The 12,666-nt window shown below is 39.4% G+C and overlaps 1 protein-coding gene across 1 annotated transcript in view; it reads left to right on the top strand.

The window, feature by feature from the left end:
- The window catches only part of LOC102749501 (uncharacterized), a 72,450-nt gene extending 60,322 nt beyond the window's left edge, over positions 1-12,128 (top strand). The window contains exons 2-3 of the mRNA XM_081802639.1: positions 6,575-6,766; positions 10,583-12,128. Coding sequence (XP_081658765.1) covers positions 6,575-6,766; positions 10,583-10,772 — 382 coding nt within the window. The 3' untranslated portion in view covers positions 10,773-12,128. The remainder of the gene's footprint in view (positions 1-6,574; positions 6,767-10,582) is intronic.
- The last annotated feature ends 538 nt before the right edge of the window (positions 12,129-12,666 follow it).

Below are 12,666 nucleotides of genomic sequence, written 5' to 3'. Positions count from 1 at the left end.
TACGTTAGATCTTTCCTATTTATTTTCCATGTTTCTTCACTTCTCTTTAGTATTTTCCATTACAGAAATTCTGTGTCTTATACTCTGGCTATATTGCAGGTCCATCTCTCTGTTTACTAATTATCTTTTTGGATGTTTCTAATCCACTGTTAAATCTGTCCATGGAGTTTTTATTTAAATTATTTTATTTTTCATTTCTAGAAATTATATTTGATTCTTTTAAATATTGGCCTGGTCATATTGCAAGTCTTGCTCTTTTTGATACTTCTAATCCTTTCTTTATTTCTTTAAACATATCATATTCAGATATTTTATTTCTTTATGATTCATTCTTGGAAGATTGTCAGTGTTTAAAAATTAATCCATTTCTTCTAGGTTGTCCAATTTGATGGCCTCTAATTGCTCATAGTAGTCTCTTATGATCCTTTGTATTTCTGTAGAAACAGTTGTAACTTTTCTTCCATTTCTGATTTCATGTATTGGAGCCTTCTTTTTTTTTTTTTTTTTGTAGCTAAAAGTTTGTCAATTTTGTTTATATTTTCAAAGAGCCAGCTCTTATTTTCATTTATCTTTTTTATTATCTTTTAAAAAAAGATTGATTGATTGATTGATGTATTTTATTTATTTATTTATTTTTAAAGATTTTATTTATTTATTTGACAGAGAGAGACACAGCGAGAGAGGGGACACAAGCAGAGGGAGTGGGAGAGGGAGAAGCAGGCCTCCCACTGAGCATGATGCAGGGCTTGATCCCAGGACCCTGGGATCATGACCTGAGCTGAAGGCAGACGTTTAATGACTGAGCCACCCAGGTGCCCCTATTTAATTTATTTTAGAAAGAGAGAGCACACGTAGTAGGGAAGGGTCAGAGGCAGAGGGAAAGAAATAATCTACAAGTAGATTCCCCGCTGAGCACAGAGCCCAATGCGGGGATGGATCCCAGGACCCTGAGATCATGACCCAAGCCAAAACCAAGAGTCTGCCGCTCAACTGACTGAGCCACCCAGGCGCCCCTTCTTTATTGTCTTTTTTGTCTCAATTTTATTCATTTCCACTCTGATCTTTATTATTTCCCTCCTTTTACAACTCTGGGCTTTGTTTGTCCTTCTTTTTCTATTTCCTTTAGGTATAAAATTAAATTGTTTGTTTCTTGTTTCTTGAGGTAGGCTGTATTTGCTATGAACTTCCATCTTAGAACTGCTTTGGCTGCATCCTGTTGATTTTGGTATGTCTTATTTCTGTTTTCATTTGTCTCTAGGTATTTTTTTTATTTTTCCTTTCATTTATTCTACGATCTAGTAGTTATTCAATAACATGTTGTTTTATCTCCAAGTATTTGTAGTTATTTGTTTTCTTCTTTTATTAAATTCTAATTTCATACCATTGTGGTCAGAAAAGATTCTTGATATGATTTCAATCTTCTTGAATTTATTGAGACTTGTATTGTGGCTTAACATGTGATCTATCCTAGAGAATGTTCCATGTGCACTTGAGAAGAATGTATATTCTACTGCTTTTGGATGGAATGTTCTATATATGTATCTATTAAGTCCATGTGGTCTAATGTGTGGTGTAAGGCCAGTGTTTCCATACTGATCTTCTGTCTGGATGATCTAGCCATCAATGTAAGTGGGGTATTAAAGTCTTCTTTAGGTTAAGTTAAAGTTAAAGACTTCTACTGTTATATCATTGCTGCCAATTTCCCCTTTTTAGGTCTATTAATATTTGCCTTGTAAAGTTAAAGGCTTCTACTGTTATATCATTGCTGCCAATTTCCCCTTTTTAGGTCTATTAATATTTGCCTTGGTTTAGCATATACATTTATAAATGTTGTATCTTCTTACTTGATTGACCCCCTTGTCATTATGTAGTGCTCCTTTCTGTCTTTCATTTAAGTCTTTGTTTTAAAGTTTACTTTGTCTGATATGAGTATAGCTACAACAGCTTTCTTTTTATTTCCATTTGCATGGAATATCTTTTTCTGCTCCCCACTTTCAGTCTGTGTGTGTTCTTACTTTTGAAGTGAGTCTCTTGTAGGCAGTATATAGATGTGTCTTGCTTTTTTTTTTTTTTAATCCATACAGACACTCTGTATTGATTGGAGAATTTAGTATGTTTACACTTAAATTAATTATTGATAAGTGTGTACTTACTGCCATGCTGGTAATTGTTTTCTGGCTGTTTTTGTAGTTCTTCTCTGTTCCTTTCTTCTTTTTTTTCTCTTCCTTTGTATTTTGATGATTTTCTTTAGTGTTGTGTTTAGATTCCTTCTCTTTTGTGTGTGTGTGTTTACTATCAGTTTTTGCTTTGTGGTTACTATGAGGTTCACATATAACATCTTATGTATATAAGTCAATTTTTAAAAAGATTTTATTTATTCATTTGACAGACTGAGAGAGAGAGCACAAACAAGGGGAGTGGCAGGCAGAGGGCAAGGGAGAAGCAGGCTCTCTGCTAGCAGAGAGCCCAATGTGGGGCTCCATCCCAGGACACGGGGATCACGACCGTGGCCAAAGGTAGAGGCTTAACTGACTGAGCCACCTGGGCACCCCTATAATAGTTGATTTTAAGCTGATTGCAACTTTAATTAAATTTGAACACATTCCAGAACTACTTTTTTACTCCCCTCTCCAGAGCTAGTTTATGTTTTTGATGTCACATTTTACATGTTTTTATTTTATGTATCTCTTAACTAATTATTATAGTTTTAGTTAATTTTACAACTTTATAAGTGGTTAATTCACTACCTTTACTATATATTTACCTGTTCCAGTGAGATTTTTTTATTTTGTATGTTTTCTTGTTATTAATTTGTGCCATTTCTTTTAAGCTTAAAGAAATCCTGTAACATTTCTTGTAAGACCGGTTTAGGAGTGATGTACTTCTTTAGCTTTTGCTTATGTGGCAAAGTTTTTATCTCTCCTTCAATTCTGAATGATAACCTTGCTGGGTAGTATATTCTTGGTTGGAATTTTTTTTCTTTCAACATTTTGACTCCTTCCTGGCTTGCAGTTTCTGCTGCGAAATCTACTGATAGCCTTATGGGGTTTCCCCATGTACATAACAATTTGCTTTTCTCTTGCTGCTTTAAGATTTTCTCTTTACTTTGAACTTTGGACATTTTAATTATAATGTGTCTTGGTGTGGATCTCTTTGGGTTCATCTTACTTGGAACTCTCTGGACTTCCTAGAGCTGGATGTCTGTTTCCTTCCCTAGGGAGGTTTTTAGCTGTTATTTCTTCAAATAACTTTTCTGCCCCATTTTTTCTTTTTTCTCCTTTTGGGACCCCCCTATAATGTGAATGTTACTCTACTTGATGTTGGTCTCTTAAGCTGTCTTCATTTTTTAAAATTCTTTTCTTCTTTTTGCTGCTCTGTCAGGGTGAGTTTTATTGCTTTGTCTTCCAGCTTGCTGATGTGTTCTGTTTCATCCAGTTTGCTGTTGATCCCCTTAAGTATATTCTTCAGTTCTATTATGTTCTTCAGTTCTGTGACTTCTGTTTGGTACTTTCTTTTTCTTTTTTTTTTAAATTTTATTTATTTTTGAGAGAGAGAGAATGACAGAGAGAGAATGAGAGGGGTGAGGGTCAGAGGGAGAAGCAGACTCCCTGCTGAGCAGGGAGCCTGATGTGGGACTTGATCCCGGGACTCCAGGATCATGACCTGAGCCGAAGGCAGTCGCTTAACCAACTGAGCCACCCAGGCGCCCCCTGTTTGGTACTTTCTTATAATTTCTCTCTCTTTGTTGAAGTTCTCACTGTGTTCACTCATTCTTCTCCTGAATTTGGTGAGCATCTTTATGACCATTACTTTGAATTCTTTATCAGGTAGATTACTCATCTCTTTTTCTGAGGTCTCATCTTGGTTTTTTTTTTTTTGGAAGGTATTTCTTTGTTTCCTCATTTTGCTTGACTCTGTGTTGGATTCTATGTATTGGGCAAAATAGCTCCTTCTCTCAGTCTTGAAGGAATGGCCTTGGGTAGGTGATGAATCTTCTTGTTCACCCTTTCCCTAGCTCTTGGTTGTCTCTTTGTGATTGTCTAAACTGCCTGATTTATTCTTTACGTGTCCCAGGTGTTGAGGGTATGTCAAGACCTGTTAGTGTTCCAAGGGGAGGAATTTCATTTAGCACTTAGCTTAAGGCTGATTGGAAGACCCTCAGACCCTCAGGCAGCAGCTGTAAAAGTATGCAAATATATACAGTCCCTTGGGGGCAATTGGAAAACTAGCTGACCTTTAGACTGGGTGATTTAGAGGTGTCTCCTAGATGAGAGTTGCAAAAACTAGGGCTCCAGACAAGTGTATAAGCTCCTTTCTGGGAGGTCTTATTGAGCTATAGCAAGACCAAGAGGGTGTGCAAGGATTGTGTCTGCCTGCCAATGTTCCCTGGGAGTGCCTCTTAGCCTCTAGATGTATGGGAAACCTGAAGCCTGTACTTCAGCCTGAAGCTCCAGGCTAAGTAAATAGGCCTTTTTTACAGGAAGATTGTGTGTTTTTGTCTGCTATCTGTGCATTGCCCTGGGGTGGGGGTGGGAGGTGGCCTGCCAAGAACTCTTTCTAATTGTTACATTCCTGTGGAACTCAGGAACACCAGTGTCTTGGCCACCAGAGTCAGGTGATCAAAGGTTGTCCCCTGTGTGGATGCTGTCCATGCACACTGAAATTATGCCAGTTTTGCATATCAACAATTATACTTGGGTTTATTAAATCAATATATTGCAAGTGCCAGAGAGACCTCATAATAAGCCTCTTCATGCATGGATTACATGAGTATCTTACAACCAACCTCCAGGATGACTTACAATATGAAGCAACTGAAGTTCAGTTTCAGAACATGAAGGAAAAGACAGGGTATTGGGTACTGGAAACCTACAAAATATCCAAATCTTACTCCATGGGTAAAACTCTTCTCTTTATCATATTTGTTTATGAATTATAAAATGTACTGCCCTAAATTTCATTAAAAAAGTTGTTTTCCCTGCCCATTCTCTGAGGGTGGAAAGATAGAGGGTGAATAAAATATCAAAGGAGATTAAAAATCCTCAAACCACATCCTTGATTCCCAAAGTAATATTAACCCGGGAGTGCTGCCATCCTCTGAGACTGGTGCTTCCCACTGCAGCCTCCTAGAACATCGTGGATTTCTTGACATTCCCCTCACTGTCTTTGAATTCTGAAGATGTTGCCAGGGAGAAAAGGAGCTAGGGAAAGGAAGGGGAAGGATGTGGGATAAAGTATAAAATATACTTTTGGAAGAAAACAACTAGCAATTTCCTTTACAAGGTTTTTGCTTGGCTTTAAATTTTAGTAAGCTTTTTATGCAGTTTGATGGTGTCTGAGTTTCTACCATTATAACTGCATTTGTTTGGCTTAAGATTTTGTTAAGACTCTTAAAGTGGAAATACCTCTGGGACTCATACGCCTACTGAGCAAGGAACTGCAAATCAATGACATTGACCACAGGAAGTGGTGGGACTATGGTAACTTGGAGAAGACATGCCAGTCCATAAGGACAGCCTCTGCTTAGCTTGGCCAGCTGTTCCTAGGCAGGAGTGTGGACCTTATGATTTTTTTCCAAAAGTTAGTGATCAGCATTTTTATGAGAAATTTCACAATTTTTAAAGTGTTAGCAACTAATCCCACATTAAAAAAACACACAGAGAAGGCCAACAAAACACATCTGTGGGCTGGATGCTGTCCATGGATCACCAGTTAGCAACCTTTGTTTTGGACTTGACTGTTCACTGGACCCCCACTGTGAAATAACTTATCACATCCTTTGTTGGTACAGAGCAGAAAGAGGGAGAGGAGACATGTAGGGTCATTCACACAGAGCTGTGAGGGAACAGAAAGGAGGAGAAGAGGGGTGAGGGGAGAGAAGACAGAAGTGAAACCTTCATTATTCTGAATGGACTGGCCATGGGCCACCAAGCCCCATGGTAGATAAGCTGCCTTTCCATAAAAAAGAACAATATAAAAGGACAAGTCAAATCCTACTATTTCTGGATGTTGTTAATTCTGAATCTGAACTTTTTGAGTCATTCTTTACATATGGAACTCATAAAAGAATGTAAAAATTATTTTCAGGGGGAACGTGCAGTATCCCTGACAGATAAGCAAGTTCATAGCACTTATTTACATAACACAAATGAAAACTACTTATAGGTAATTCTTTTCTAGCCCTTGATTAAACAGATCTCTAAAGACTTCCTCGGGCTCCCTGCTCAGTGGGGAGCCTGCTTCTCCATCTCCCTCTGCCCTGCTGCTCCCCCTGCTTGTGCTCTCTCTCTGTCAAATAAATACATAAAATCTTAAAAAAAAATAAAGACTTCCTTACTGTTGCGTTATATGTAAAAATATTATGTTAATTATATTTTATAACACATAATTTTAGCTTGTTTAGGTGGGCTTTTAATCAAGCTCTGAACATGGGATTTCATTGTGTTGTTCTGAACCTGATCACAACCCTCAGGTGGATGGCAAATGGGATCATCCTTCCACCCACCATGAGTTGGTAAATGTTCCCATTTCTCTATGAGCTTATTGAAATCTCTTCTTCCTACTTCCTCCAAAGGACAGCCTTTTCTGCCTCAGGGAGGAATAGAAATATAGACCACAATGATGGAGACCTCCCAGATGTGCACAAGAAGCTGCCCTCCAGCGCTGGAGAGGACCGAGCCATGCTGCTAGGGTTTGCAATGATGGGCTTCTCTGTCCTCATGTTCTTCTTGTTTGGAATCACCATCCTAAAGCCTTTCTTGCTCAGGTAAGAAGCAGAGAAAGGAGACCCAGAATTTTCAATTCAGATCAGACCAAGCACAAAGGTAGAGAAGAGGCTGGCTTTGGCTTCTTCAGCCCTCCTGATCATTGTCTAAGGGAAAATAGAATCACCTGTTTGTCTCTCAGTGCTGGCAGGAAGCGGGGTAAGAAAGCGAAGATATTCCTTGGCCACTCCCCCTCTTCAATCTGAAAAGTACTTTCAACAACTAATCCATACATTAGATATGCGTGTAGGTAATAAATTCTTCCTTTAACAAGCAGATATCAGGGGCACCTGGATGGCTCAGTCGGTTGAGCATCTACCTTCGGCTCAGGTCATGATCCCAGAGTCCTGGGATCAAGCCCCACATTGGGCTCCCTGCTCAGTGGGGAGTCTGCTTCTCCTTCTCCCTCGGCCTGCCACTCCCCTGCTTGTGCTCATGCTTTGTCTCTCCATCAAATAAATAAATAAAATCTTTAAAAAACCCAAACAAGCAGATAGAACAGGGAATAGTTAATTTAAGTCTTTTACATGAGCACAAAAGTTATTTGAGTTTTTTGAGTTTGACAATGTCTAGCACATAGTAGTTGCTCAATAAATATTAGTTTCCTTCCTTTTGTTTTAATTGGTTTCCTTATTAAATAGATCTAATAACAATTATCATTTATCAAACATATACTATATGCCAAAATATACTATATTTTATCCTATTTAAGTCTATAGCAAACCTATGATGGTACCATTATCATTTTAATTTTCCTTTTATAAATAAGAAAGCTGAGACTCAGAAAGGCCAAGTAACTTGCCCAAGTTCACCTAGCCAGTAAAGAACTTGCCTGTCATTTTGATATAAGACTCCTTGCCTCCTAATACTTAAATGAAGTTTGCAGCAATAGGGAAGATGGGAGATTTCATTGGGGCAGGGGAGGAGCTGTATAATTTTGGAGGATGATTTACACAACATGGGGTACTTTGAGGGAGGGCAGTACTGCATAGGGGAAAAGCAAGGGACACTTTCCCTTTGGTTAGCCAAAGAATGATAGAAAGTTGGGAGAATGGGGAGAGGGAGGCCTAGGAGTTCAGTGAAGAAAAAGGGTCATAGGATAGGAAGTAGGTGGCCTGCTTTTGTTACTTATCGGATTCATCTCCTGCCATTCCTAAGTTACATTATTAGGGCAATAATGTGGAGGTCTCCATCGCTAGAGCACATAGCGCCACTATTAGAAGTGCCCAGGAGATTTTTCCCTCTGCTATTAGTACTGGGAGAATATGTTCTTCTGATCAACCAGCTTTTTATTCAGTGGACACCAGGAATCTTCTATGTAGTTGTATTTCCTTCATTGCTTTGGCTGCTAGGAAGCTCAGAGCCAAATTTGTGGCCCAGTTCTCATAACTTATGGTCTGCAGGATACATGATTGTACCTCACTCTTGATTTCTAGCTTTCTACTTCCCTTTCCTATTACTCCATCATATATATATATATATATATATATATATATATATATGGGGGGAGATCTGTATCTATATCTACCTATCTGTCTAGCTACATTACACATATCTATGTAAACTGAATAAAGTGTGTGTGTGTGCCACACACACACACTTGTGTGCAGGTCCAGGTCAGATTATTTTTAAAATGTGATAATTTGGGAGATGGTTCAAGGATACCTTCCACAACCTGATGCCAAACTGTGGCTTATATTTACATTTTACTTTCCTAAGCATTTCTGGAAATTGTTTGCTTAAAGTAATTAAGTGGATGCTTAAGAGTATTGCGTTCTCCTCTGTCTCTTGCCTTGTGATCTTGTGGCACCTCACAGACTGGTTTTGCTCCACAGAAGATGACCTGGCTAGCTCGTACCTTTCCCCACTCCCTTAGACTCTCATCTCTCAATCCAATGATGGACTTTGCCTGCTTGTAGACGCAGACACACAGTGTTATTGAGAGAACACGCTCATGTTTTCAGCTCTAAATACATCCCTGGTTCTACTGGAGAGGCCTGGCCTGGTCCTTGTGCATGGGAATTCAGAGAGCTTAAGTTCTAACACAGATAAACAGGCAACTCTGAAGTATGATTTTAAGATACTTAGTCTAAATAAGTACAGAATTTAATTTTGTGAAAAAGCAAGCTAGTGTTAAACCTGTGAAAAGAACCTTATTTTCCATATTTGTATTCTCACTCGCCCAATATTTTGTTCTTCTTAGGCTCCATCCAGTGGTTTTTTTATGCCCTGGCCTTGAGATTATTTTAAACAGCACCGTCTCCCAAGTTTATTAAAGAAAATCCTTACTCATGACCAAAGATCTCAATGGGAGTGCAGTGTGAACCTAGTTTCAATGAGGGTTTTCAAACATTGACTTTAGAATTTGCTAATCTCACTTCTTGTGTTTAAGTCACCAGGAAATAAACACAGGGACCCACCTACATGTGTGAGGGTGCATGAGGGGCTGGTCCTGTACATTCAATCAAGCATTTCCTCTCACGTTCATTTACTCTTAGATTTGTCCTCTAATCATTTCATACATATCTGTCTTTTCAACACCACCACAAAATCTTCATGGGCAGGAATTTTGTCTACCACTTCTCATAGCACCTAGAACATTCCGTGTGTGTAGTACATGTGCAAATTCTCAAAGGAACGTTTTCCAAGTAAAACTTAATTCAGTGTAACTTATTGAGCCTCTACTATGTGGGAGGCATGGTGCTTCATGCTTTGAGCAACATAAAGATGAATAGGATGTATCCCCTAACCTCAAGGAACTTACTGATAGTAAAAACATAGTAAGCTTTTTTTTTTTTTTTAAGATTTTATTTATTTGACAGAGAGAGACACAGTGAGAGAGGGAACACAAGCAGGGGGAGCGGGAGAGGGAGAAGCAGGCTTCCCGCTGAGCAGGGAGCCTGATGCGGGGCTCGATCCCCGGACCCTGGGACCATGACCTGAGCCGAAGGCAGACGCTTAACGACTGAGCCACCCAGGTGCCCCAAAACATAGTAAACTTTTGAATGAGACATTCCTTCTATGATTTCTATTTGCTCTTTGGAAGTAGAGAGAGTATATGGAATTGTACATTGTTACTAAGCTATATTGACCAAGGGCCACAATGACTGTGGTTGGACCCCTTCCAAAGGCACATTTCTATCAGGACAATCTTGAGATGACGAGGCATGAAAGAGGATGAGATTTCTGAGTATGTGGTTACAGTAATATCTGTCAAAGCATGGCTTGCCAAATACCTGCATCTTAAATACAGCTAAATATAGATTCTTGGGCTTCAACTCAAATCAACTGAACCCAAATTTCTAGGAGTGAAGCCATAGAATCCACAAATTCTTCACTCTAACAAACTTGCTCAGGTGATTCTGAAGTTTGAAAACCATTGATCCAAAGGTTGGTGCAGTGAGAAATATGCCAAGAGGGTCATAATTGAGATGAAACTTAGCAATTTGCTGTTTATCCCCTTTCTCAATGTTCTCCATGTTCCCTAACCCTTATGTACCTTCTGTAATGGTTCTACATTACCTTGAAATAGACAAATGCCTTGGGTTATCACATTAGAAATATAAAACTAGGGGCCCCTGGGTGGCTCAGTTGGTTGAGCATTTGACTTTGGATTTCGGCTCAGATCATGATCTCGGGGTCTTGAGATGGAGCCCTGTATTAAGTTCTGCTCTGGGCATGGAGTCGGCTTGAGATTCTCTCTCCCCCTCTCCCTTTGCCCCTCTCTCCACTTGCTCTCTCTCTCTCTCTTAAAAAAAGAGAGAAATATAAAACTAAATTTATAGAGGGTGAAGATAATTTTTTTTTTCCAACTGAAGCACTCAGAGAGAAGAATCAAACTGCACTATCATCCACACTCATATCATGGATGACTGGATAGACTGTGCTTTCACCTGTGGTGTGGACTGCCGAGGCCAGGGCAAGTACCCATGTCTTCAGGTGTTTGTGAACCTCATGCATTCAGGTCAGAAACTCTCCTACATTATAATGAAGAAGCTGTCCAGATAAACTCCAAGGTAATGTAAAGTTCATGTAATTAAAGAGTTCTCATTATAGCCTTCCTTCCATGCCAGACTGTCCCCAGCAGAGTGCAGTCTCCAGGACCATCTCTAGGGATAAAGCTGTTTCCCTCCAGTGAACGCCTCTATGGTGGTCTAATCAGGATAAAGGAAGCTAAAAGCATTCTTGAGGAAAAAATGGGGTATATAGAATGGAAAGGAATTATTCCAATTTCACAAACTGGTGTCTAGAATTTACAGGCTGAGCCAGTCATTTGTGGGCAGTCTTACTTTTGGAGGTCCCACTCTCCATCGTATCAAAAATGTTAAAATGTACTCACAACCCACCTTAAATCAAGTAAACAATTTTTCTTATCAAAGAAATTTAAAGAATTATTATAATTTTGATTTTAATAGGTTACTAAATTGGTTCATATGTTTTTAGTGTATATTTACACCTAACTATGAAAATTAGGTTGTATTAGATTAGTTGACATGCTATACTTTGTTGTCTTTACTTAGGCACTAATCCATCTGATGATTTCTCTTTTCTGTTTTGGATGCAATAATTTTTAAGGTCTCAAACATTTCTGTAGGCCCTAAGCCCAGTGCCATGGATGCCTAGTGGATATGCTGAAAAACCTCAAGCTTTTTTGAAAAAAAAAAAAAAAAATCACCAGCTGACAGATCCCTTCACTGGTTCTGCCTTCCAGGAACCAAAACCTATGTAGGACCCCTCTCTGTGGGCCTAGGGCAGAAGTCACAACATGCTACCCTTTAGGGAAAGATTTTACTATGGGAAATCAAGACAACTAGGCTAGAGGCATTCATAGGTGTTGAAAGCACATGGTGAGTTCAATAGATATTTGTTGAATGGACAAAGACCGAGTGCCTGTATGTGGAGGGAGCATGGTCCTTATGAAGCTGGTCACTGCCTCTTCAGCAATGTCTGTATTTTAAAGAATTCCTTCCCACATTTCTGCTTAGTGCCTGGAAATGGCCATTTCACTTGGTGCCCTCCTGCCCACCCTTCCCTATGAGCTCTGCAACAGGTTTCATCACCTTCTGAGATCGAAACTCTCCACGAATAGCTTCAGTTTGAAGCTCTTTCAGAATTAAAACTGTTGTTTAAATGCTTGGTTTGGGGACAGTGTCCTCATCTTTCTTCCTCCTCCATATTCCTAGTGCTTTTACACACCCAAAGGCCACCAAGACAGGAATGACTTGCTCAACAGTGCTCTGGACATAAAAGAATTCTTCGATCACAAAAATGGGACACCCTTTTCATGTTTCTACAGTCCAGAGAGCCAATTTGAAGATGTCATTCTCATAAAAAAGTACGACCAAATGTTTATCTTCTACTGTTTATTCTGGCCAGTGCTGACTCTGCTAGGTGGTGCCCTGATTGTTGGCATGGTGAGATTAACACAGTACCTGTCTCTACTGTGTGAGAAATATAGCACTGCACACAGAGATGAGGTAGGTGGCAAAGTACCTTATATGGAACAGCATCGATTCAAACTGTGGAGTGTGGGGAGGAGCCAAGAAAGGGGCAGAGAAATCTCACGATGGTGGCCAAATTAATTGAGTACTTTTGGCCTTCGGATGCTTGGCAATTTTTGCGCCTGAGGACCTAATGGTGCCTGCTTGCAGACTAACCATGTAGAGGCAATTCAAATTAAGTATGATATTTCACATGGGAAACATTTTTAAAAAGCCTCATTATGTATTCCATCTATTCTATAAATACACACAAACTTTTCCTCTACCCCACATTTCTTTCCATGTGAGCCAAAGCAGCACTTTTGTTCCTTCATGGCAACATGGGCTCCAGGTAGCTGTGCTTGATCTAATTTCGGCTCTCGTGGAACCCGTCGGTGTGGAGTACATGATGAGGGCATCTA

Source organism: Leptonychotes weddellii, chromosome 1 (assembly GCF_054177405.1).
Source record: "Leptonychotes weddellii isolate Sample4059 chromosome 1, ASM5417740v2, whole genome shotgun sequence".
Classification (NCBI taxonomy): Eukaryota; Metazoa; Chordata; class Mammalia; order Carnivora; family Phocidae; genus Leptonychotes; species Leptonychotes weddellii.
This window is presented reverse-complemented; position numbering and strand designations above follow the sequence as displayed.